General features: G+C 42.3%; 1 protein-coding gene across 1 annotated transcript in view; it reads right to left on the bottom strand.

Annotated features, from left to right (window-relative positions):
• The window catches only part of LOC128894947 (discoidin domain-containing receptor 2-like), a 232764-nt gene that overhangs the window by 12920 nt on the left and 194740 nt on the right, over nucleotides 1-25104 (bottom strand). The window contains exons 13-17 of the mRNA XM_054157062.1: nucleotides 23612-23787; nucleotides 11579-11702; nucleotides 8163-8314; nucleotides 5520-5833; nucleotides 2698-2889 (exon numbers count right to left, since the gene is read on the bottom strand). Of these exons, the coding sequence (XP_054013037.1) occupies nucleotides 2698-2889; nucleotides 5520-5833; nucleotides 8163-8314; nucleotides 11579-11702; nucleotides 23612-23787 (958 nt within the window). The remainder of the gene's footprint in view (nucleotides 1-2697; nucleotides 2890-5519; nucleotides 5834-8162; nucleotides 8315-11578; nucleotides 11703-23611; nucleotides 23788-25104) is intronic.

The raw sequence follows: 25104 nt of genomic DNA, 5'->3' as shown, positions 1-25104 counted from the left end.
TTCTACAGTCAGTCTAATCTTCTACAGTCCACGACTGGATCCAATAAGTGTTCGAATAGGCGACAAAGAGTGAACGAGTACATGCGTTTGTTCGAATAATAGGGTCGACTATTTTTCGGCTAACTTTTTTACAAGCGGATTACGCGGTGGAGCAGATTTATTTGTTCGCGGGATGACCAACGCCAATGGAACTTGGGTGAATATCGTCGAATGCGCGTGTTCATGACGAGAAACGATATATTTCATTCGGATTCACCAGCTAGTTCGCTTCCGAAAAATACATCGAGCGAGTTTTCATTATTTCTCCGTCGTGATGTTTGCGAGACGCGTTTTCGCGAGCCGAGTTCTGTAAATAACACGAAATTTCAATTAGCTGCCGGTTATGTATCGGTTATGCAGCGAAAAATGTTTACGGGGCTGATCGAATTTGAATTTCACCGACTGTTAAACTGTTCGATTGCAGCCTCGAAGGTGTTTCGATAGTTCGATCCAGCGTGATGGGTGACGATAGAGTTTGAAACAATTTTAGTTAACTGTATTTCGTTCATGCCACTCTGGATCCGTCACATTTTGAGGTGCTAGGGATTTTGATGGAATTGAAATACCATGTATTCCGTATTAAATTATAGAGAGTTCGATCATTTTGCTGGTTTAGAGTTTGATAAAAAAGCACAGGACGAACGATCAGAAAAGCAAAATATCTGGATATTCATGGTCATCTCTCGTAATATCTACATATTTCCACGCTACATTTTTTCTCAAAATAACGAAGATCCACCTTGCGTTGTATTTGAACGCATTGGAAACGAGCGAAACGATGACTCGAACTCTCGCTAATTTCACGTGGGTTACGCCATATTGCAATTTCACCAAAACCCCTGACATCGAGCGCAAGAAGTGATTGATTTAGCGCAGAATGAACCGTTTAGCGAGTACGGCAACTGGCAGCGCCTGAAACGCCGGTTTACGGAGCGAATGAAAATAGTTTCGTTTGTGTCGTGAGTTTAATTAACAGGATCAAGTAGCTTTGACCGGCGTATAGGTTCCTAATTCCGTCAGTTACAGGATTGATTTGTTACGCTTGGATTCTTGTACATCGATTTAACGGTCATTCTGACGAACGACGCGTTCAATAAAATAGACCTAAGGAAATATATAATAAAAAAAAGTGAATACATAGAATGCCGCGCGTTTGAAGCGTAACTTCTTAGACGCGATGGTGAAATTTTATTAAATATTTAATAAAAGTCTTAAAGACTACAATAATTCCTTCGTTAACATGAAATTATCGTGACATCTACTTTTCAATAGATTATTATTGCAATTTATTCTGAGAATTGAGACTAAAGAGTGCTCCCAGGGTTGAACGTTAATCGTGATTCAACTTTTACTATTCGTCATGCTCCAATCGCCACTGATCTTTAGATTTGGTTGCTTTGAAGACCGTTCGGGCCAAGATAAAAAGGAAGAACGATTTCATCGGTGGTTCCGCTTGCAACGACCACCAGGAAGCGAACGGCACGGGAAAAACACGGTCCACCGACAGCTGTCACGTGCACCGTTGGATCTTCTCTGTCGTTCACCTCTCATTTTCAGCCGATTTCTCGTATTTCGAGCACTTTCGACTGATTCGCGGACATGCCGCATTTCCACACGCGCCTCGAACGTGATTGGAACTGACGGTTCTCGCAACGATAAAATCGAAAAATTGGGTTCATTGTTCTCCGACGGGCGTCATCGTTAACTGAAATATCATTCGTCACGCACACGAATTCAACGACAAGAAAAATCGTCGTTGTTTCAATTTCGATTTCGACACACGCGCAGCTCGGAACGCGAACGCTGCATCCTCCCCCTCGGTGATTGAAAAATCAAACAACGTTTTCGACTGTAAGCTCGACCGGCGCGCTGTAATATACGAAGCTAATTAATCTCCGCTTCGTAACGTATGAAACGTCCATTTGCAAGTAATCCTGCGACCATTATCGGTGAAACTGCTGTTTGGTGGAAATTTGAACTTTTTCGTTGACACAGAACCAACTGATATTGAACATCACAGGGATATTCCAATGTGGTTTCTTTTTACAATGATATTTAGTAGTACGACGCTCACGTTGATTAATTTTATTTTATCATTCGAGGAAGATCGAAGCTGAAAACTGAGTAATGAAAACATCACGAATACTTGAAAATTTCCTCAACGAACATTACAGAGATTCTGTTCCTAGCAGTTCTTATCAAGCACATTATGCAAGAGAGGGTTAAGCTGTCCTCACATATTAAATTCCGCGACACTTATTGTACAACCCAGAAGACCCGCAATTCTACGAATTTCTTATGATTCATGAAATCTGTGACCCCAGAGTTTTATACTAATAGAATTCAAATATTCTCGATACATACAACGTAATAAAAATCCATGAAACGCTTCACAGCCTATCAGTCATCATAATACAAAAATTCAAATTAAAAGCATCCTTACTTCCACGTCCAAAATGAACCACATGCAGTGGTCTAAAAAATACGGAAGGCCTTATCGGTACAAGTTTGCTTGGTAAAGTCCACCAATGAATTACTTCCAACAATACCTGCAAGAGTCCAAAGTGGGGAGCCCTGTTCCGCTCGATTTAATCGCAGGATTACTCTGTCAACTGGGCAAAACTGTTTCGTCGCTCGAGCGCTGGTAATTAGTCGTACCTGAGTGTCTTGGCAGTGTGCACGGTGGACGTTTCAGCGATGTGGCTCTGCAAATATTGATTCAAATCCCCGTACTCGCCGTTTTCCAATACGATGCACATGGGGTCGTCTTCGAGGCTGGCGCCTAGTAGCCGCGCGACATTCCGATCGGTCAAACGTGCCGCTCTTTTTGCCTCCTGTTGAAATTCTATCCTGGAAAATACAGGGGGGGCACTCGGAAGTAATATCTTTATAGCCGGATGCTCTAACGGGGATGTATTGAATACGGACACGCGGATATACTGGAAATAATGCGAGTATTCTGTCTGGGCACCGTGTCGTTGTCCCGTGGCTCGCCCTCCCACGGGAGAGGAGGGCAGCGAGAGGAACGGAGACTCTGGGAAAACAACGGAAGAATGAAAGAGGGATTGTAGCTGGCAGAAGCTACGTAACACCGAGCCTGGGATAACGGCTACTACCGAGATTATCGTTTCGAGGACGCTTGTGAGCTTCATGTTTAATAGAGCTTTCCGCTTGTATTTCGGTTGTCTAATATTTATGATCTGGATGAGAAGAAGCCCTTCGAGGGCCGCTTATTTCTGAGCCGTGCTCTTCGGAAATCGATTGTTTGCGCTGAGGCACTTTCCAAGGTGTACACAGTCTCTTGTACTGTAGAAAGGGATCATTTCTGGTGTTTTCTCGAATTGCTTGTCTACTCGAGAAAACAAGCTACGACATTTATCTATAATTAAGTAAACACGTTTCTTTACACCTGAACATGCCAAGTACATGGTCAAACATTCTTTTAAAGTACCATTGTTCCACGAATGCTTTTCCACGCGTTGAAAAATCCTACGTTTCAGCAAAATCCAAGATAGCGCTCCATGACATTTTTGATTCTACGCGAAACGACTCGCAATAGTATTTTCCCAGCAACGACGAGCGATGCTCGGACTAGATTTCGCCTGAAACCTCCGCGAGCGTAATATCAATTAATTGTGGGCACAATTATCGCGAATAAACGGCAGGATGCATAAGCTTCTAGAACACACGGTTTTCGCATGCTCGAAAACCGCTCGTTTCCCATGTACCTTTTGCGGCAAGATTACCATCGAATTTTCGTGCGAGTTAACTAGCATGCCCCACAGTATAGCGAGAAAAATGTAATAAAGGTAAAGGAATATCGCGTCAATGTTTGGCTACTGTCAAAAAACCATAGATAGCAACATTGTCGGATATATCAACAAAACACTCCTTCTCTTCCTTTTCCGCTTTGCAGCTCGTTGTCGTGATTCTTCTCTCTCTGAAATAATATACAGTCAGTTCCATAAATATCCGTGCCCTCTATGACTATCAAATAAAGTCTAAATTAAATAATAGGTTTATTGTTTCCAAACAAATATTTCATTACCGATACATACAAGTGTGAAGTTTATTTATGTACATATTTATAATAAAACATTTATTTGAAAATACCAGCACCTATCATATAATTTAGACAGATTTCTTTAATAGACATAGAAGATTCGAATATTTATGAGATTGACTGTACATAATATGCTTGAGTCGACTTACAAACAACCTGACCGTTTTCTAAGAAGCTTTAAAACAGACGACACGACGTTAATCTTCCTCTAACCACTCAAATTCGTCGCAGTCTGGTGAAAAGGGCACTGTAAACCGCTCGACAAAGTTCAAATAATTTCCTGGGTAGCGCAGCCGGCCTCAAAGGATAGTCAGGTGAAGTTTGACAAAGTTAATTAGGGGGCCTCTGTCAATCGTAGGTGCCTGTGCCGCGAGTCGCGGAAAACACTAGCGAACAAGTTATCCGTTTAAGCGTCAGTCGGTGACCGTTTAAACACCTTTCGCATTATCGGCGTCGCGCCAACTTAATACGTGGACCGTGTTATTATATTCGAAAATCACTTTGCGTCCCCGTTATCAAATTACCGGTTTAACGTGCCGCTCTAGATATAATCGATTGAGATAATTTTCTATCGATGTCCTATATTTCCATTATTTTCCTCGTACGAGCCGCGCCCCTCCCGCTAGATAATAATAAATGAATCAGAGTAGCACTCTATAATCGACCCGGATAATTTTCCAACGTTATCCTATACCGCCCATATTTTCCTCCGTCGTAAAATATCGCACGCTCAATAGTCCCTGGGCCACTGTATTTAGTAACTTAAACGAATGTTCCAATAACGTGTTGTCCGATTCATTTCCATTGGCGAATTTAATTATGGACGCTCCTTTATCGGTTCCCAATTGTACCGCGTTGTTCCTCGAGTACAGGTGTGTACCGAAAGCTGATATCGAATTTAGCGAGCACGTGGCACTCGCCTAGACAGCCAGCGAATCCATGGCACACATGGGCTCGAACATGATTTGCATTGGAACCGTAAGACACGTTCGACGGTGAAATATTAGTTTCGTGCGAAGGAAATATACCGAGTAACCTCGATTACTTTGGTAAATACGTTGTTGCGTGTTTTCATTGAAAAGTGCACGGGAACGCTAATCTCCGTTTGCTCGTTTGTCAATGGCAGTTTCTAATGCGCTGCTTCAATTCTTGCGAGTTAAATATGCAACGAGTGGTAACGATGGTACTTTGCGCTCGCTAAAATATCGAAAGACAGAAATGACGTGGAAATAATTAACATAGTCTTCGATCCCGGTGCATCAGCGATACTCCATCGAGTATGCGACGCACTCGAGCGTCGCGGAATCCCGGAGCCGGAGTAACTCCCTCGACTTCCGCGATTATTTGCTTAGTGCCGGCGAATTTCGGGGTTAATACACCGGCTGGGAGGCAGTTGATGATAATACGCGATCCTTACCTAAGCGCATCCGAGGATCCAGGTCTCAGGGACTTAACGATCACGAGGTCGCTGCTGGTGTTCCGGAAAACTTCGTCGTATCCGGGAAACCTGTCGACCTCGCAAATGTGAACGTCGCCGAAGTATCCGCAGCCGAGGTTTTCAACGATGTTGAGCTTCTCCCTGGGGAAGTCTAAGATGCACTCGGGCACCTCGTCTTCCTCTTCTGTAAGCATATCCTCGGGACTGTAGCTTGTCATGCTACTGGAGGCTTTCGCGCTCATTGGCGGTGGCGTGCTGGGTGTCGGCGACGGCGGCAACGGCGGCAGGGAATTCTGCAATGAAACGCAAAGTGTCGCAATGAAAAGAAAAGGGGGTCGGGGGTATTTACGGGGCAATATGCGGGAAACAACGAAAATCCGGAATAAACGCGGTATTATTTCTGCAGCGAGCGCGCGACCTTGTGGTTTGCGTATCTTTCATTTCAATTCACACGGCTTGTCGAAAGGTGTAATTGAAAGAAAACATTTGAAAGCGTGAGCGGGCTCTCAGAGGTGGGTTCAGTGCACGGATTAATGTTAATTGAGAAGCGTGCGTGGTAAGAATGTTCGATTCTTTTGCAATTCATTTGAAAAATTTGTTCAGTTGTTACTAATTCAATGCACATTGGAATCTTTAGACTTTATTTATGATATACAGTCAATCCCATAAATATTCGTACTCGCTATGTCTATTAAAGAAATTTGTTTAAATTAAATGGCAGGTTTGATATTTTCGAATGTGTATGTTTGTATAAATACATGTGTATATAAATATATACGTATGTAAGCTTATTCATATGCATATTTATAATGAAACATTCATTTGGTAATATCGAAACTATTATTTACTTTAGTCCAACTTCTTCAATAGACATAGAGGGTACGAATATTTATGGGATTATCTGGCATTTCCAAATATCAAATTACCTTCATATGTCCATGAGAGTAATTTTTCGACCATACCCCTCGATACTATTATTTTACTTTCTTACATTTTGTATATTATATATTGTATGTATGTTGTATATTATTTTTTCTAACAGTTTTAAGGGCTTTTATTATGGCCTTGCTTCAAAGAGAATTTAGATTTAAATAGTATCTTTAAATAAACATCATCCCTTCGTAATCATCTTCGATTGCCATTTAACATTACCACTGCACCCTTTACACGTATGAATTCTGCGTGCAGCCCAGTCTATTGTAGTACGATTAGTCCCTCCGATCGCCTCGATAGGTTACCCCAGCGAATCCCTTAAGTATTTAATTACGACCCTGCATTATTCATGTTCATGACCAAGCATTCGCCATTAATATTTCTTTCTGCGAATCGACCCCTCTGTTCCACCGCTCTTACGTTATCCTTAATCTGAGGGCGCAATTAGGTGGCAAATTTATAAAAATCATGGTCAATATTTCTTGGGTAAATACGCCGACGAATAACATTATTCATCGTGCGGGACCACCACGGGGAACGACCGGCATAATCAGATGAAAATAAGCGTAAAGCCACGGGGAACTTGAGTAATCAATAACCACACCCTTTACATTATCGCTCGGTAATCAGTGTATGCCCACGAAAGACGTTTCCCTCGGACGTCTCGCATTAGTTATGATTGATAGTGTCCCTCCCCCCCTCCTCCCGCGGTTGCCTTGTTTTTCATCCATTAAGCCTCATTATTCTCCGCGCGAAGTGTTTTAACGTAGCATATTCTGAACGCGAGACCATTGATCGCTCTCTTTCGGCGAGCTCTTTCGGCGAGCTGGAAACACTTAGGGCTGGTCACCTTGAACTGAACGCTTAGGTGAATCTGGTAACTGGGCCAAGCTATACTTCAGGCTTGTACTATTCTGTATCAAAATTGGGATTAACACAGTTATATGTACCTGCTTCAGCTCTTTCGGACCTGAATTGTTTTTCTTTCTTGTACAAATGTAATTTAAATTTTAGGGTTAACGTGGACTAAAATTAGTATGAAAAAAATAAAGAAAAAAATTCTAATAGTGTAGTTATCGCAGAAAACTGGTCTTCCTTCATGTGCACAAATAAAGACATTCGCCCTAAACTATGTATAATGTCGGTGATTTTTAAATATTGTGTCCTCAACTATGGACGCCAGGTCTGAAAGGATCGACCGTGTGTAACGCATCAATCTGTACAAAATAGAACAACGCAAACATTGAATTTCATTTAAGAGATTCTACACGGGTTTATCCCAGATTCCTGGTACGTCATTTATTCATTACGATCAACACAAGTTAATAACGCGAACAATTTAAAGCTTCGATGAGGATCGCCACCGTAGACGTACAGAGGCAAAGTCGAACAGAATCGAATTAATGAGGGGTACGGAAGAGCATCGCGGCGAAACAACAAGAAATTAAGAGGAACCTGGAGAAGTTCGCGGGGCCGGCAACCCTCGAAAGGGAAACGATTCAAGCGGCTGGCCGCGTGCCGCGATCGCTTCCTAAGATCCAGGAGTCACGAAGCCGAGGCGTTTGACACAGTTCCGTGCCCCCAAGTGGCCCGCATTAATGCCCCCTCTTCCTCCACCTTCACTCCACCTTCTCGCAGAAGGACTAATCGTCACGGATCGCATGTCTGCCGTACATTTTTGATACTCACCTTGCAGATCTCCGTACTGGCGTAATACTTTTCCGGCGGCGGTGGTATGGGTGGCGGATTAGATGGATATTCTTGAACCGGCGGAATTGGCCTGGCAAGATTGATCGCCGTGTTCAGCAAGAGCGGAATAACCGGCTGCGCCTCCGTGATCCCTGCTCGGTGATACCGGCGAGCGGAAAGGAAAAAAGAATTTTTTGACAAGGTTAGAGAGACACGACGGCGAACGCGCACGCGAAGAAATTACCAAGCGAACGGTTTAAACTGTACGCGTTTGCGTGCTCCGCGGGGAAACTTTCCAACAAGCGTTTCCGTCATTTTCTTTTCTATTATCGGAGTCGTTTTATTCCGACACGCGGACGTGCCGTGTCCGCCGCGACGCGTTGGGTTTCCCTTATCTTTCTGGGACGAAGGTCCGATCGGATCGGTCTCGAGAGCTGGCGATTTTTGCAATTAAATCTTTTTCTCACGTGAAACTGTGGAGAACCCGTTCTGTATCCTTGGTAGACTCTACAGGGTGTCCTGTAACAGTGCATCTGGAGAATCACCCTTTGCGCGGGGGTTTTGGTTTGAAGAAAATTTATTTTGCAGAGCTAGTTGGGTTTACGAATTATTAAATATTTGGACCATGGATGATATCGAATTTTCTAGGCTTTGATAGGAATGTAATAATGTAATAATTCGTCAGACTACGATAGTAATGATACATTTTGCAATTTAATATATTAATTCAATAAATATTTTTCCATCATCAATCCCACAAAGTCTGTTCGTGTTACTTTATACTAATAAAGTCAATTATAGTGATGTTAAATTTTGAATAAGTCCTGGAGAATGTTTGCATCACAATCCAAAACGTGGGAATTAATAAATCTTTGTTCTATTTTGCTCCCGCCACCAACGAGGAGTTATTGCTTTCCTGAACTCATTAGTCACAGTTTGATAAATTATTACCTTCGTATGCCACACAAACGTGACTAATATCTATTACGCAATTTATTTAACAAATTCAGCAACCAATAGTCATTCAATGACAAAGTTTTGCATCTATCAATATTTTTAAATTACAAATGTTTTTAATATTTTATTGGAGACCTACTTTTTCCACTAGTGCCAGTAATTGAAGGACACTTTGTATGCTGAGGATTCGTTGACCGGAATCGACGTAGTTATCTGAATTTCGGATGTTCAGCTTTACGTTATAACGTCTTCAACCGTTAATATTCCGAGTTACTATTAAACGAATGAAATTAAGTTTTAATTGGAGCGGTTAGTTCCGAATTAATTTTGCTCGGCGTTTTGCTCGACAGACTGCGGCAAGTACGAGGAGAAAACTATGTCGACGCCGGTAAAGCTAAGAACAGAGTCTCGGAAACGCGTCGGTCATCAAAACTTGTTTTCTGGAATTTCAACACCGTAGTCACGGTGTTTGCGATTATGCGACCAGAGTACGATTTCTTCTGGAATGACGTTAAAGGAAAATGTGATCTACGAGTAATCGATCGGTAATCACGATTAATGATTAGTCTAGGTACGATAGCCATTGGAAGATTACGAAGTACCGATTAACGACTGCAGATTACGAATGGAGTTTCTGATTACCGATTAACCTAGCAATTTTAAGCGATTATTGCAAAGGTAATCATTGCCCAACTCTGACCTGGAACTTGCAAAACCTTCATTCGAGGATCGATCAGTACAGTGAGATCGTTAATCTCTCTACCGCGTCTAGATGTCGGACAAATTTCAGAATTCGCAACGAAAAATGTTGCGCAAAAGTTAAAGTGGATCGTAATCGTACCGTTGCGGTGCCGAGGTACGATAAATCACGTTGAACATTATAATGATTTGGCGCACGTGTAAGTATTGGCTTAAGTACCACGAACTCCATAATAATGTGTCGATCATTAGCCAGTAATTTAATTCGAACGCTGCATGCTTGCATATCACGGTAGGTGTTGCGCGTTTATCGTCGCGACCAATACCTATAGTCTGCTCGCGATTTTATATAATTTTAGTTGGAACGCAAACTCGATAATGCGCCGCGACGGAAAGCCACTCGTTCCGTGTTTTCCCGTTATTTAATTAAAACACGCAACATTCTAACGAATATCGAGTGCCATTGAGCGTTGTCGAGACTAATAACGAATTTGATATTTCGCTGAAATTGCCTATAGACAGCTCTATGACGAGCAATAATTTTCAACAATATTTGGAAATTGTAGCGCTAATAATCGTTAGACTGCAATTGTCTCTGTTTGAATTAATTTAAACCGGATTAACGGTGCATGCGGGGGTGGAGTGCAAAAGGCTCAACGCACAACTGGTACAGGGGGGATTAAAATCGTTCGTTGTATTACTTGCCAACGCGGTGTCCGATTCGTCATAGCAATTGTTCGCCTGGAATTTACAACACTTTGTCCTCGGACTTGTCGTTCAACTTTGAGTCAAGAACGAAATAGTTGGACGCTATAAATTATCGAGTTCACGAGTCTACGAATTTTCATGATCATTTTTTCATAATAAAATTTAAAAAGGACGGCGGTTAATTATGCACCAACCCAATAGTTTAATTTCAATCAATCTTAAGTAGCAAACCGAGATGAACCAATTTCAGACATTTATTTACTTTGAGCAGACAAACTCCGAATTCAATATATCCAGCAGTAGTTCTATGGTAATTAAAATTTACACCTGTATTACCAGGTTTATAATAGTCAGCAAATTTCCACTATCCCTTAATTAGTTTGAATCGGATTAAACGTAAATATAATTAAAAATAACTTAAGCACCCGTTAATGCTCGATAGGCGATAACACCGGATTTAATGTATTCAATTGTCCGTAGTTCTGTAGTAATTAATATTACGCTAAATATTGACAAATATGAATCTCCACTATCTCTGTTTGAATTAAATTAATCCAACTATCCATGCATGACCAATGAACCCTCTATCGCGCAATCTGCTTGCTGGAGAACACAACAAAAACAACATTTGTAATGTTGATCAAGAAAATTCTGTCAATTTACGAATATATAAATAACAAACATTTACACAATACTTTTGTTTCGCATTCGATGGTCTATAGCTTTGCAGCAATCAACAACTTGCAATAATATATCACGTCTGATAACTATCAAATTCGAACCGTCTCCGAATTAAATTAAACAAATAGAATAAAAAAAGATCAAAGCACTCGATTACTTCCGACATTCGAAAGCTTCGAAAAAATTGAATACACGAAATCGTTTGCAACGCTATATCGCGTTATAATTTCCGGGCAATAATTTACGATGTGTGGCGTTGATAATCGCGCAACTCGAGCAACCTCTGTTTGAATTAATTTAAATCGGCCTAACCGTGCATGCACAGGCAGAGTTCGAAAGGCTTAAGTATCGCACTTAACGTCGCTACCAACCGCTGTAATCCGTGATAGTTTTGTGTAGTTGCGGTGTCGTCGTGGTGTAGGCAGCCGCGTGGTACTGCGCCGGAAGCGGAGGGCAAATTGGTCCCTTGTCCTCACCCTCCTCCTGCACGGAGACCTGCGGCCGAATATTGAACGTTGCCGTTAATGCACCTGACATTTATGCACACGCCGCGCGTGTATATCGCGCGGTAAAAGCGATATGCTACCCCCAGAACTTTCCGTCACTTTGTCTCACCCACCCCCCATCCCATTCTACCTCCTTTTCAATACTCGCGACCTTCCCAACTAAATTTTTCATTTATCATTAAACAAACTTTTTCTGTCATAACAGAGAAAATATTAGGTTGTTGCATACGAAACGTCCGATTTTGTAAAGAAGATTTAAACACATGTATTTTTATTACAAATTAATTTTGTCCATCAAAATAAACACCAACAGATTCAGTGCACTTTTGCCAATGATTTTTGTATAATAATAAAGTTTAGAAGAAAAAGTAGAGGGATCGTGTACCGTATTTATTCAGTGAAACATATTTTCGTCGCGGGAAGAAATGACACCAGAAATGATCGCGTCAAACTAGCCACGAAACCGCGGAACCGTTGCTGATAATTTCACGCGGCTTAATTGTCTGCGCAACGCATCGATATGCATTCAACGGAGGCTACGGTAATTCCCCGCGAATAAAATTTATCATATCATCGAGTAATTATTAGTTGCGGCTCGCTCTAACAGTCAGGGAAATTGGATCACACATTGGCCCACGCTCTTTCGTCAATAATTAACGTTCGGTCCAATATCTGAATCGATAGCTCTAATCCACGGGAAGAATGATAAAAAGTATCCAGAATTTATGCAACCTTGTTCCACATCTCGAGCACCGTGTGTCGTGCTCCCAAAAATAGAAGGTCGGAGCTGGGTATCCAGGTTGCGATCGCGTTTGTATTTGTTCAGTAACCGGGTCTGGTCACGACAGCTCGTCCTCGAGAAACAACTTCGACTAATTAAGTAAACAGTCGACTATTTTTCTAATTTCGCTTGGCTGGCTGCAGGTTTCTAACGAAGGCCAAGTTCAGTGACAAGACTCGAAGTTTAGATAGTTTATTGAATACTAGCAATAGAAGCTTCGTACTGCTCGAGTCTCGAAGATGAATTTCAAGATAAATTCCGTATCATTAAGTCTGAACTGATTCTTTTCGTATATATTAATTATACAACACACAAGGACGCAAAAAGTCCTTATTTCTAAAGGTGGATCTGCATAGAGATTACAATCGTAACATTGAAAGTGATCTGTACATTCTTTTTTATCATCTTCAAAGTTGTCGAAGGGGATAGTTTCGTGCTTACAGCGTGGCCGGTTTTTATCGACCGCAGCTTTCCCTCGGAAGACCGTGTGTCGTGGCCAACGCGACTAAAAAAGAACGCCCCGGTCAAGGATCGTCAGCTCAGGAAATTAAGACTCCTGTTGTAACAAACAATTCGCTGTCGGAAGCGGGATCTCACACCCCCGTTCTTTTTATCAATCGATAAACGAGATCGTGTCGAGGGCGCGAGTCTCCACGGTCGCGACATAATATCCATTGATTTTCGCCTTGCCCACTGCTCGAATGTCGTAGACGGTTCGGCTGGAAGGGCACCAGAGGGTAGAGGGGTGTTAATTTCCGTTTAGGAAGCGTTAGGGGTGACTCACTGGGCGAGATGCTGCACCGCCGCCGTTAAGATAAGATAACCACTTAGCCATTGGGATTCTACTCGAATCTCTTTGCCCGATTCCCACCCGTTCACGCCGTCTTTCCTCGCCCTCTTCCTCTCCACCTTTTTCTTTGATCGCCCACCGTTTCTGGTACGTTGCTCGTCTTCCTGTCATCTGGGTTTCCATCCGACGCCTCTCTTTCGCCATTAGGGCTATCTGGAGTCCTGTCGCGACTTCCTCCGCCCTTACTGCCGGGTATTCAAAGCAACGTCGGCTGCTCGTTCCCGCTGATGGCTCGATCAACCCTTTCTCGTCGAGTTCACTCGCCTGCCAGGTATTATGGCTGTTGCATCACGGATCGCGTTGATTTCATTTGCGATCGTGTACCGTTCCTCTCGCGAAAAATTAGTATCCCGGGAGCTGCTCCGAGGAGAGGGTGGGTGTCGCGTAACATGAACGTACTGTGGTAGAACTGAATATATTGGAAACGTATAATTCTCTAACCCGGAGTGTTTGTACGGTGGTGATCAGAACATCGGTTCAAAGTTAATTTTATGTGAAATGTATCGTTTCGGGGTGTTAGATAAGAAATGTTTTTTTGTATAGTACCAGCAGCTTTATTTAACCCTTTCAGACCTGGTGTCCACAATTAAAGACACAAAATTTAAAAATTACTGATACTATCGTTTAGAGCGAAGGTCATTTGTTACCTTCCTCAGAAGACAATTCAATCCACAAACGTTGCATCAAAGATTGCAACTAAATCGGCTCAATATTGTAGTGTCCGCGCCTCCCATACCCAACAATAAGGAGTCAAATAACACGAAACGTGGGGTACGGGATTGGTCGCGTAGGTAAAGCGGTCGACTGTGGATTTGAGGATCGTGGGTTCGAATCCCCGTGCCTTATTTTTCGGTTAGACTCCTACAATATTCATAAAGTCCTGCAACAGCAGTGTGAGGTTTTCCCGACGAGGAGATCAATAGGCAGATCGATCTGTTATGTTCTGGAATGACCCGAGACAAAGTGCGAACCGTGACCCAGACAAGAGTGTAGAGTTCGTTGCACGTTGTTAATTTCGGCTGCGACCTTGTTTGTTCGATGCCCGAGCCTAGTGAAAATCGCAGTGAAACGTTCGTAATTGGTAGTATGGAAATCTTCGGCCAGACCGAACGTGTTTCGGTGATCGACGCGCAACGGGGCGAATAATTTAATGCGCGAGGAAAAATTAATTATAGAGAAACCAATCAGCAGCCGGAATTATCGACCGATCGCGCGGGCAATCTTCGTTTAAACGAAAAATAATCGATCGAACGGACCCGTTAATTGAAAATAGTAATTACTCGATAAACATCGACGCCCTGGGAAGAATCTCGTCGAGTTCTCGGCGAACGCGTTTACAGCGTCGGTTAACGGGCGCCCATTAAAACGGGCGACTTACTTCGTTGAACGCTCGCCGTTTCAATTCGCAAGACGGAAGCGTCTGTTGCATTCAACGACTCGAGATCACGTGCTTGCCGTTCCATGATACGTTGGACTTAGCGAAGAAAATTTGAGAAAAAAATAGAGGGAAATTACAAACACGTTCTTTTTCTGCCTTCATTATTTATTTACCTCGTCGAGGAGTACTGACTTTGTGAAACCTGTTGAGAAAATTGTTACAGGGCTTTTTGGTTTATTTTTATACGACGAATCTATTACGAAACGATCTCATAGTTTTGTTAACAACCTGTATATTATTCCTATTTCTGTTACACTTCTTTCAAACTCCATCCACGTATTCCACATTTATCCTGCACAGGGCTTTAGATGGCCATCGATATTGCCATAAATATCATTGACAGTCGAGAGAAATGTCTATATAGTATAGACGGAATCATTTAAACAGACTCCACCTTGGAGGCATTCTTCTTAGATAAATCAATAATACTTGTACACTGTCTTCTACGCACCTGTGGCACTATGGGCAGATATATTTCAAGCAAGTTTTCCTCAGAGGTATTCTTTTTCGCCCCATCTACAATTTCGCAAAGAATCGACTTCTTTTCTTGGAGTACACCGCTACCAGAACGATAATAACCTTTTCAATTGACCAGTGTTCGTCGTGGACACAAATATATCAATCGATCGTATAAAAGGACCTTTTCGACCGATACATCCCTGACCTCGTAGATACGTTCGATTGACCCAAGGATACTTTTATTGGGGAATATCCTGCGATGTCTTAGACGTCGCCCGTTGCGGATATATCTTCGACATCTGGGCCAATATAACCCCGCTAAAATAAACGACACAATGCTATCGCGTAACTTGAGTTCCCTGCGAGGGTTTCAGCGAACTTATTATCGTGCCGCATTTGTTCAGAGTCGGAGAACGTTTCGCTGCATACTAATATCGTATCCAGTTTATCACGGAACGCGGACGATCGATGGCGCGCTATTAAATAATCTCCGGTCGTCGCGGTTGAATTTCAAGTTGCTGCAAAGTAACCCGTCGAGGAATTTAACGATTTATAATTCAATAGAAGCTCCTCGTTAGTTTGTTCTTTTTATTACTTCATATGGTGTGTACTGTTAATGATTCGGTCGATTTATGATGGCTGAAGTGTGCATTTAAAACATATGCAGAACGTTTAAATAAATACAATAGAATATGTTGTCTGTTGATGACTTATTTCAGGAAATATCGTGCACGAATTTTTGGAAACAGTCTCAATGCGACAAATTGAGAAGCAAAATTGGACGAGGTATACATAGAAAACAGGGACGTCAACAAAAAATACGAGTAAGAAAGTTATGGTACACGTAAAGGGAATTGAAAAAGACCAAAAATTTAAGATAAACAAAGCTCTCGTGTTGTACTTGTGTACACAACAGTCACAACGTAAGAACCTTAGTCCTCTCGAATTTTCCTTCGTTACATAATGTGTACATATTGTGCACACACATCCATGGCGTAAGAGCCTTGATCCTCTTGAATCTTTCTCTTTTTTCTTCATTTATCCTTACTATAACTTCCCTACTTTTGTTTCTTATTGACTTTCCTGTTTTGCAACACAAATACCCCTCCTGTGTCTCTCTTACAGTCCCTTTGCGCACATCATCGTATCTACATTGTTTCCTGAAATATTCGAGTATCAAACTTTCAGAAAATATCAGCAAAACCGGAGTTGTTTGCGGTGAATTTTCTTCGAGTTTAATAAGTAAGGAAGTGATACCGTTCATCTGAAAAATTAAGTAAACATTGGAATTCAAGAGTGAACAGAGCTCGTCAAGGTTTAGCTACACATTTTCGAACGCGCGCGTCCGCGAATGCCAGAAACAGAGGTATCGCGATCCGCCGCGTCGTGGACCAAGTTGAAAACACAAATCGAAATAGCGAAGTGTGCTGCTTGATGAAATCCCAGAAGTGCAAAGAGGTGGATTTCAGGAACAGAACGATCTTCCATTAATTAGCAGTGGAGTGCTTTTTGCCATTTTCATTATCGTGGGTACATTTCCGCTCTTTTCCCGTTAAAGCTGCTCAACCTGTCGGATGTTTGCACATTTTCTGCCTTCGCTCGACATCTGCCTCTTACTCAGTGTCCTTTACTCTTTCGCTTATCCTAACCTTTTTGCGTCGTCCCCCAATGATCCTCGGTTATCGAATTGTGGGCTCAGTCCGTGCTTGAGCGCCTTTCAAACGTGAAAATTATGAATCAGATTTTTTAAACGTGTTCTTTTGTATAAAGAAGTCCGTCGTGTAATTCGTACTGTTTCGATTCCGTCTTTTCCAGCTTGTTACGTACCTTGCCTTGTCATCCTTGATCGAAGCAATTGATTGAAGGATCAATTTTATTACATTTTTATATCCTCTTCTATTTGAATATATTTTTATTCAAAAGTAAACAATTTTTAATACACTTTTCACTTTCTGATTCCCGTAGGTTCAGACCCTATTATTAATTAATTATACCCTATTTTTTGGAATAATATTTACGTTCTCTGGTGAAAAAGACCGTTTGTCCCGCTAGATCGCTGAAATATCACACTGTGAGACGGTTTGAAAATGCTCAAGAAAAAGTAACAAAAGTACGCAGTATTTTTCGAACCTCTCCGATATAATAAATCGCGAATTTATACAGAAGAATACCGAAAAACGTGGAATAATAACTACGTTACAAAAATCTCGTTTATGATTTCCTAGCCTTTTCGCACAACGCACGAGAATTACCGACGCGAGAATAATATTTCCCTCTAATAACATTTTCCGTCTCTTTTGAACGTCTACGCCATTCGTTAATTCACAGTCGACGTTGATGAAAAATCTTCTCGCGAAAACAAACGAACAAACGAGCACAACCGGCGCGGACGGAAAGCTTGGCGAGTCTTCTGTTTGATTTTCATCAGGAAGGCGGTCGGCACGTCGTCGACAATGTTCCTCCGCACTATCCCGATGCTTAATCCGAAAACTACCGCCAGGTGACAATGGCGGATACACGCGTACGTCAAATTTGCGGGGAAGGATTACCAGTATACGGGGAATCGGAGAGTTTGTTGCTTTAAATTAAAATAATCTGTTTTCGCTCAGGCGCCCCTCGTATCGTGACGAGACCCCCTTGCAGCTGAAGTCGGTAATCGTATTACCTCACTTTTGAACGCCTCCCTCTTCCATCCCCGTTCTGCCAACCCCTCTGTTACGCGCCAGTACAGCCCCTCGACGACCGCGTCGCGTCGGAGTGAAAAAAGGGGTTGGAATTTTTGAAACGGAAGTGAAGGTTAACGAATACGCAAGAATCATGCTCGATTATAGATATCGATGCTTAGCTTCCAGCGTGTTATTGCCTTTTCATTTTGAAAAAAGAAACGAGAAGAAATTTATGAATCGTTAAAAATTAAAGGATATATTCGATGTGTTATTCCGTGAAAATTTTAATCGCGCGACGTTTACTCAGCTATTTGAATAATGAACATGCGCTTCATTTCTGTCGACAGGTTTTTCCAATATTTCATTAGGAAGGAAATGACGTGTTATCGCGAACGATTTGCCAACGTTGAATGATACATTCATTTTTCGAGGGGGAATCCGACGGAAAATCTGCGGAAAGATAACGCGGAGTGCGCGACTAATTTGTAGTGTTTCGACATTGTTCGACAGGGCAGGAAACTGACTCTTGTTAAGCATCGTTGTCCACGCTAGTGGAACGCATATTTTTCACGATACGTTAAAGAGTAACGAACTGTGAAACAGCGGCGCGAGCCGGCCATTGTGTTACAGGGCACGTTAATACGGCTGCGAGTACGTAAAAATTCAAACAAGTCGGTATTGTTTCGTCGCTGTACACGAAATGTTCCAGCTTGCGCGAGCCATTATATCGTGCTTTCGAAGGGAAAATTTTTTTTCGCACTCTACAGAAACAATGAAAATCCCGGGGGTGAAATATCAATCGATAAATTACGAGTTACCCAGTACAAAAGGTAAACATTTGAAAATTTATTTTTGCGAAATGTTTCTGTCAGAACGAGTGACAAATAAATAATACGGTTATAATGAAATAACGATAATCTCAAAATCAATATCAATAATTCCAGCAACGTATTGTGAAAATTTATGCGTTGCGAGTTGGGAAAGTTTTGATCACTCCTTCCCGTGTTTTCGTTACATTTTTCATTCGCGATTTACGGCTTATCAACGACTAGAAAATTAATAAACGCGATCAAATTTCGAAACGAATTTATGCCAACGCGCACCTGTATGTACATGATTCGAAAAATATTACTATTTCTTAAGAAGTAATCCATTGTAATAAAGAAAATTCACTTTACACTGTATATCAATAAATGTACTTCTGGGAACGTGAACAACCTTAATATATAAAAAAATGTAATCTATGGAAAATAAATTAAAAATATATCGCCATCCCCTAACTCGAAGATTCAAGTTCCAAAAATGCTTTTAGCAACGCGCAATGTCAAAGTTTGAAATCTCCAGCTGCTCGATATTCAAGAATTCCAATAATTCGATGCCCTTAAAGTGCTGACTCGACTCAAACAGGTTTATTTCATGGAAATTATAGAACGTTCTATCCACGATCTCATATTCAAGGCGAGGACATGAGTTTGACAATGAGAACCCTTTACGTGGTTCCTTGAATTTTGCATACGCCCCAAATAAGGGCTGGTGTATGGGCCACGAAGGCACGCAATGCGGGAACGTCGCATATCTCCTAAACCTCAAACCCAGCTCGTAATCTCCTGGTTCAAATCCGTCCAAAATCTGGCGTCCATTACAGCGCACGATACCGGAGAATCTCCTCATCAAGATACTAATTAGAATTTCTAGTCGTCTTGGAATGCATACGATCCCTCGCACGAAAGCGTTGCAATCGATGACTGTTAGGGAATCGTTTTGATATTTACATGCACTGTTTACTATTTACGTGATTCTCGAAAACATCGAAACAGTCGTGACAACGGAGTGGCGAATACCCAACACGATTCACGACACCGGATAAATAGTCTCGAGGACTTGTGCGCCGGCTGTCAAGTGGTCGATGTCCGGGTGAACTCATCTCGAAGAACGGGAGACCGGTTTGTCTGCAGGAAATGCAACGGGGTCAGCTGAACAAAAAAGGGAAATCGCGACACTCGACGGCTTTACAACGGCCGAGACGAGACAAGTAGCAGGTGGCTAATACCGGGAGTGGCGTGGAACGGGGTAGAATGCGATGAAGAGGATGCCTACGTGTGTACACAGGCTTGCTTACGGACGGGTGAACGAGCTAGATAACGCACGTCTTCTCGCGCCCCCGACAATACGGCCATGCGACTGGCTCTTTTAATTAAGTGGAGTCAGCTCGATTGCCTGCCACCCCAGACTCCGACGATGCCACCCCCGCGGGGGTAGTGGCTAGTAAAAATTTACTCAGCGGGAATTATATTGGTTCGTCCACGGGTGACACGAACGTATAGACGACACAGGGAGTTTCGAACTGTCTCAGTTGGAAAGCTTAGCAACAAATACGACTACTGGAAACTGTATTTGCATTCGATAATTAAAAAAGATTAGAGACCGGAATATTTATATGTTCTTAAAAGCAAAATTAATATATTTTTTTTAATTAAGAAAGCAGCAAGAGAAATCTGAAACCAAGAATGGATCAATGTGTCACCAACGAACCTAGGCCAAATCCGAAAATCAACCAGCGATACAGTTCCAAATAGAAGACTGAAGTTTGAGAACATCTCGTCTCTAATGAACGACCTCCTAATACAAATCGCCAAAATTTTTAATGAAATCAGTAAACGTGCACCAAAAAGCTCCTACTAAAATCGAGTTCCCATAGCCTTTTAGAACGTGTCTCTAGTTGTACATTTTCTTATCCACAGTCAAGCGTCCGAATAGTGCGAAATTAAAAAGTCATCATTCGCGAAGCTTGAAGTTCACTACATTAACATGCAATTTTGCGAATGAACTTCGTTTCGTTCAATTTCACAACAGCTCACACCAAACCAGACTCATCTCTACTTTTCTTCGTCTTCGCGCTTCGTTAAATACCAATTTCCCAAGAAACGCGTTTTCCGTGTATTTACATATTCTTGCGACGTTCTCCGCCACCCCTGGCGTTCTCCTTTCCCGCGTTCAATGGAACAGTAGGGGATAGGAATTCGTTCGCCGGGTATTTTCCGTTTTCTTCTGGTCTTTGTGTTCGCATGTTTCGTCGACGCTCTCCACGTCGCGGCGTTTCAACATTGTTCACCACGCTAACGTCGGTAATTAATTTTTCCCCGGGACAAAGTGGATCCGTCTTGAAGCACGCGTCCTCGTTACGACGCGTCCCCGCGCAGAAAGGAATGGCCTTTTCGGTGGTAGCCAACGGAACAGCAAGCCGCGCGGATGACAACAAATATAAAACTTTAATAATTCCCTGCCGCAGCCGGACCGGAATTTACGAGCAAGATGGACATTCCTCTTTAAAACGAAGTGGCAGGTACGTTTCCTTCGCTTTGAACAATTTTTCCTCCGCGCGCCACGGAAATACGGGATATGGTCTACCGGAAACAGGCCACCTTAATATCGTCTGTTGGTTTGATGTTGGGGGAAAAAAATGTAATAAAGAATGGACGGCTTCAAGGGGCCAATATGACACAGCGTAGAGCTTTTTAAGATCACTTTGATTCAAAGTGTAGCGTATGTTTTATTTCGTACCGCGGATAAAAGGGGTCTAATCGCACGAATACAACGTTTTGCGTCTATTTTTCAATTATTTTCTTGTTGGGCGTAGGAGTGAATCTTTGGTTTAAAAATCATAAAAAACTGGTACATCGAGGAAGACTTTCTGGGATTTAGGAATAAACTTGAACTTGTCTCATCTGTCGACAGAACATCATGCTTTACCGACCAAGTATTCTACTTTAGAGAATGTCGTCGACAGAGAGCTCTACCTTGCCGAGTTTTAAAGACAAGTTGGTACATCCTGCCGACAGGGTAATTCGGTTATCTTTCCCAGACCCTTGTCGTAACATTAACGTAATAGAAGATGTCGAAGTCGCCTTTTACTTAACTCGCATCGAAACAACGATAGCAAGGACTCTTTGAACGTCTAGGAACAATTTCTCTCGCGATAGTTTGTTATTAAAACGTTGCACCTAGAGAATATTCACGTTAGCGAGTCTTGCAGCTATTTATCGAGGATTCCTTTTGGTCCTCGCTTCACCGATCGATGCGCAATTCCAGATGCCCGTTTACCTGCTTCAAGGAAAATATTTGACCAGCTCTCCTACCTCTCACACTTGGCTTCCTATGGCTCGCATCCAGCCTCGGCACGCCTAACACGGCTAAGACATTTTCCATGATTGCTCAAAAGCCTTTTCGTCAAGCGGCTTGGAAACGGAGGGCAAATAGGTGGCTACCGTTAAAGCGATATTGAACATCGTTTCGGCAGATGCAGTGTACATTCTATGCACTATCACTACGTGTAATTTAATCTACTTCAGAATGATTCACTCGTGATGATGAAATGGAGCCTTTAACTGAGCTTAGACAGCAAATAATTTGCGTTATTTACTTCGCAATGGATACTAAGCAAGTAATATTATTATATAAATATAAACTGGGTCATAAAGCTGTAACTATGACTCGTAATATCAACGATGCATTTGAAGAAGATGCGTTGGTCCAAAGAATTTCGAAGTGGAGATGAGAGCCTCGAAGATGAAAATGGTCGCGGATGCCTTTCTCTCGTTGACAACGACCAATCGAAAGCACTGGTTGAAGCTGATCCACGAACAACGGTTCGACAACTGGCACAGGAATTTAGTGTAAGCCATCTAACAGTTATCGACCACCTGGGACAGCTAGGAAGGTAAAAAAAGCTCGAAAAATGGCTGCCGCATGAGTTAAGCGTAGACCGAAAACGGACATTATTTTCCTATCGACCTAAAATAAATATTAAATGCGCGATTCAACCACGAGGTACCTGGAATCGAACATTCCCTCTTCTCGTTCGGTTTCGACGAAGTACTGTCTTCTGCAAATGAATGCACCCTGGCAACAGTATATTAGGTACAAAATGGATCCCGATGAGAGTCGTGGTCGTCGTCGCGGCAGGGAGAAAAATCGTTATCTTGAAGAGGGGGGAGCAAGGTCGTCGCCATTTACCAAATTGGCGGCGTCGAGTTAAAGCATTACCCGCTGGTAACGAGGTGGCATTCAATGCTTCGTCCTCCCGACCGCGAACGGTTTCCTTGTTACGAATCGAGCGAAACACTGGTTCTCCCGTTACTAACAATTTCCTCGAGAATGACTGCGGAGGGGACACCGACGCGAGAAACGCTGCAACTTTGCGACGCAGTCGCGACGAGCTGAGTGAAATAAATGCGTTCGAGGTTTTGAAACGACACCGCGGTAATGTCAGCACCGCGAACGAAGGTAATTCGAAAGTTTTAAACGATGGATTCACCCTGGCTGATTGCATTTACGGAAAATTCTGCGGCCCTTTCGCTCGCTTTTTATTTAGGCTACGTTTACATTATAATCCTGTTTAAACCACGGGGACTATCTTTGTTTCGAACGAATGAAAGTGGAAAATTTATTAAAGATCTTGAATAGGGCTGGTATTGGTCACGATTATGGGGGACACGAATGGCAACTGGCCAGAGAAGAGGTCAGCATTGCGATTGCAAGTGTTAACTAAGAGGAAAACTCTTGAGGAAGAGGAAGGGAAGAATACCGTATGTAAAAAGAAAAAATGTGAGGACAATTGTTAACTTCAGGTAAGCCAGAGAATTATATATTCACGTAGCTGAAAGGTGTAAGATATATCTCTGGTGTTAAAAATCATTTACACTACCTTCAGATCGCCGTGTTGATCGTAGAACGTAGACGGTGCGAGGGCAGCCTTGAGTCTTCGATTCCTGTAGAAAATAAACATGATCGCGGCCAGTAGCATCACGATCACAGTAGTCAGGATCCCGATGACCAGGCCGACGAATTGCTTGGACTCTGGCTCCTTGCTTTTCTCTGGAACTGACACGTGCACACGAATCTGAGTATCTTTTCATCGATCTATAATGAGTAATTAGTATAACGGGTAGGTTCAATGCTTCGTGGATATGATATGCTACATGCAACATACAGTCAATCCCATAAATATACATATCCTCTATGTCTATTGAAGAAATTTGACCTACCATTTAATTTCAACAAATTTCTTCAATAGATATAGAGGGTACGTTCACATCGCGCTAACGATATCACACTTTAAATTATTAATAGAAAAGCACTCCTAACTCCTCAAATCAACAATCTTGTTTGAATTGCATCACCTTAGAAATACATCTGTCTGTGGTATGTTTGACCAATGTTTATGTTTTCCTTGGTTAGCCCAAACCCAATTCTCCCATTAAAGGCTCCAATATCGTCCAATTAGTAGGAGCGTCGATGAGTTAAATGTCGTACACGTTCGATTTCGAGGTGCGCTTTGGAGACCAGTGCGAACGTTTGAACATGTTCCATGGGACGCACGCGTGCACAACTCTGTCGTCTGCAGACTGGCCACCGAATACACTAATGTACACGACCTATCACGGTGGATATTATCGCGAAGGGAGCCTCGCACAATGCACGACGAAGCGATAATGAAGATTACGTTCATCATGCTCGTCGTAATTGGATCACGGTCGATCGGCACTTTATCGATTCGTTGCTTTCACTGGAAGACGGTTATCCATCATTTCATTGTCTCTCGACGAATATAGCGACGCACGGAACCGCCAGGTGATAAAGAAACATTTGTGCGTTATTCCACGTCGAATTGATCGCCTTTCGACCTGGATGCCAGGACTTTTGGCGAAATTCAAATGCGACGTGGTCCATGCAAAATCAGATGGGGTTTTAATCATCATTTTGCTGGTATCGGATTTGCATAAAAATTAGAGGATGGTAAATTTGAGAATTTTTAGATTTGGCAGTATTAATTAAAAAGAATTGATACTTTCTTCGTTTCTTCGAGAAGAATGGACCTCTCGAAATAAAGTTTGTTTTAGGCTAAATCACCAAATTGAGACTCCTGCGTCTATCACTGTCCAGTTTCAAAACAAATTCAACACCAGAAGAGAATCTTCTCTAATTTTACTCGGGCCACGTTCTATTTCAATGACAGAAAAGTCCTTGAAATTATGACTGGGTCTATCATGGAATGATCCTCGCAGAAAATTACTTTCACATTTAACCAATGACGTTACCGTTTCGCTCGATCGCGTTTGAACGAACGACGTTTTATCGACGATCACGATACCTTCCTTCCTGAAAGAAATTTTCGTGCAATTTCGAGCAGCTTCGCGC

The sequence above is a fragment of the Hylaeus anthracinus genome, unplaced genomic scaffold, assembly GCF_026225885.1.
Source record: "Hylaeus anthracinus isolate JK02 unplaced genomic scaffold, UHH_iyHylAnth1.0_haploid 4, whole genome shotgun sequence".
Classification (NCBI taxonomy): Eukaryota; Metazoa; Arthropoda; class Insecta; order Hymenoptera; family Colletidae; genus Hylaeus; species Hylaeus anthracinus.
The sequence above is the reverse complement of the archived record's forward strand: the minus strand, read 5'-3'. Positions and strand labels throughout refer to the sequence as shown.